The 2,375-nt window shown below is 39.3% G+C and overlaps 1 protein-coding gene across 1 annotated transcript; it reads right to left on the bottom strand.

Moving 5' to 3' along the window:
• Positions 1-671: 671 nt before the first annotated feature.
• LOC130939333 (uncharacterized mitochondrial protein AtMg00810-like) lies at positions 672-2,100 on the bottom strand. Its single transcript, XM_057867442.1, has 3 exons — positions 1,930-2,100; positions 1,170-1,619; positions 672-1,064 (listed from the first exon to the last, which is right to left on the bottom strand). Exons 1-3 carry the CDS (start codon positions 2,098-2,100, stop codon positions 672-674), a joined length of 1,014 nt encoding a protein of 337 aa, XP_057723425.1.
• Positions 2,101-2,375: the final 275 nt, after the last annotated feature.

The raw sequence follows: 2,375 nt of genomic DNA, 5'->3' as shown, positions 1-2,375 counted from the left end.
ATTTAAAATTTTTATAAGATATGGGGATACGATAAATATATAAAATATAAAGTATTTTTTAGATAAATTATAATGATATTTTAGTATATTAATGATATTAAAATATAAATTAATTTTTTAATTATTTTAAATATTTTAATTATATAAAATATTTAAAATATTTTTATTTTTATAATTAATAATATATAATTTTTAAATTCATTTTAATAATACATATTAAGAATAAGGATGGACACACCAATACATGATGGTTGAAGGAATCAGAGACTGGTGAGTGAGAGTAAAGAAGATGAGTGAGAGAAGAGAGAGTTCAGAGAAGAGTGATTTAAACAGTGGAGACTTTTCATTTACATTCACTGAAACTTACAACTATACAAGGCTTATATAATATACATTAGAAGCTTCTGAAGAGTTTGGCCACTTGTGCCAGTTCAGCAGACTTAACTAACTTTCTAACAAACTTAATAGCTAGATAAACTTGATTAATTAACTAGCCCTCTTTGTTCACTTTCAATATCATCTTTCACTCTATCATGCTCCCTCAAACTCAAGGGAGCTGAATCTTCATAATTCTGCACCTTGAGTTTGCCTCTGAGATCAAGGAACGCTATTGATGGAAGAGCCTTGGTGAGAGTGTCAGCAATCTGAGCTAAGCCTAGTATATGACTTACCTAAATCTCATTCCTTGCCACATAATCCCTCAGGAAATGCAAGTCAATATCAAAGTATTTCGTTTTTGAATGGAGAATAGGATTTGCTGCCAGCAAGACTGCATTCTGATTGTCGCAATAGGCCATGGGGGCTTCGGAAACACTCCACTTTAGCTCACTTATCAAGCCTTTTATCCTGATCAGTTCAACAACTAAATCTGCTAATGCCCTGTACTCATCCTCTGTGCTGGATCTAGCTACTAACCCTTGTTTCTTATACTGCCACGATATTAAATTCCTGTCTAAATAGACACAGAACCCTCCAACTGATTTGCAATCATTGGGATCCCCTGTCCAGTCAAAATCATAATAGGCTTTTAGTGTCAGCAAGGAAGTGGGTGAAGCTTTGTCAAGCTTCAAGCCATAGGTTGCAGTGCCACCAACATATCTCAGGATTCGTTTGACCAGCTTCTAATGTGTCTCTAGTAGATGCTGCATAAACTGTGCTACTTTATTCACATTGTATGCTAGTTCAGGTCTGGTAATGGTGAGATATTGCAGACTCCCCACCACTGAGCGATACATATGAGGGTTTGCAAACTCAACTCCCCCTGTGGCCTGAATCTTCAAGGTGGAGGGCAAAGGTGTATAGCACAGTTTGCACCCTGACATCCCTGCTTTGAGCAGCAGGTCTTGGACATATTTACTATGTGTCATGAGCAGTCCTCCATCACTAGTTTTAGTGACCTGAATTCCCAGGAAGTAATGTAAAGGACCCATGTCCTTTAGAGCAAAGGCAGAGTCCAGCCGTTGAATAACATCAGATATTTCGCTTTTTGATCTGCCAGTGATGAGTATATCATCAACATAAATGAGAACATAAGTAAGAGATGATGAAGTGTGCCGAACAAAGACCGAAACATCAGACTTGGTGGTTGTGAACCCCAGATCTCGAAGAGCAGTGGAAACCTTGAAATACCAGGTTCTTGGGGCTTACTTCAACCCATAGAGAACCTTGATAAGCTTGCACACCAATAACCATCACCAACAGTGAAACTTTGTAGTTGTCTCATATAAACATCTTCATGCAATTCTCCATGGAGAAAGGCATTATTCATGTCTAATTGACGTATAGTCCACGAATTTGCCAGTGCAATGGTCAGTATAACTCGGATGGATGTTGGCTTGACAACAGGGCTATATGTCTCTGTAAAATCAAACCCAGATCTCTGGGAGAAACCCTAAGCAACAAGTCTAGCCTTGTGCTTTTGTAAACTACCATCATCATTGTATTTGAGGCGAAATACCCACTTGCTCCCAATAGCTTTCCGCCAGCTGGGAGAGGAACTAGGGACCAGGTATTATTCCTCAGGAGAGCTGCAAATTCAAACTCCATGGCACTCTTCCACTTTGGGTCATCTAGCGCTTGCTTCACAGACCTTGGCTCCATACTTGTAATAAAAACACGAGGCTTGACAATACCTGCCTTGCTTCTAGTCACTATTGGATGAGTGTTAGCAACAGGAACAGAAAGTAGAACTATTTCCAAATCAAAGATTGGAATCGGAATCGGGACATCTGACGAGGCCCTATGGAAAGGGGTTGGTGAGGTCAGAGACGAGGAGGGGTGAGGCAGTATAGGGGATATATTATTGGGGCTGCGAGGCAGAGGAGAAGAAGATACAATAGAATTTAGAGGGATTTATGTTGGGGCTAAAGAGGGGG

This window comes from Arachis stenosperma, chromosome 7 (genome assembly GCF_014773155.1).
Source record: "Arachis stenosperma cultivar V10309 chromosome 7, arast.V10309.gnm1.PFL2, whole genome shotgun sequence".
In the NCBI taxonomy this organism is placed as follows: Eukaryota; Viridiplantae; Streptophyta; class Magnoliopsida; order Fabales; family Fabaceae; genus Arachis; species Arachis stenosperma.
The sequence above is the reverse complement of the archived record's forward strand: the minus strand, read 5'-3'. Positions and strand labels throughout refer to the sequence as shown.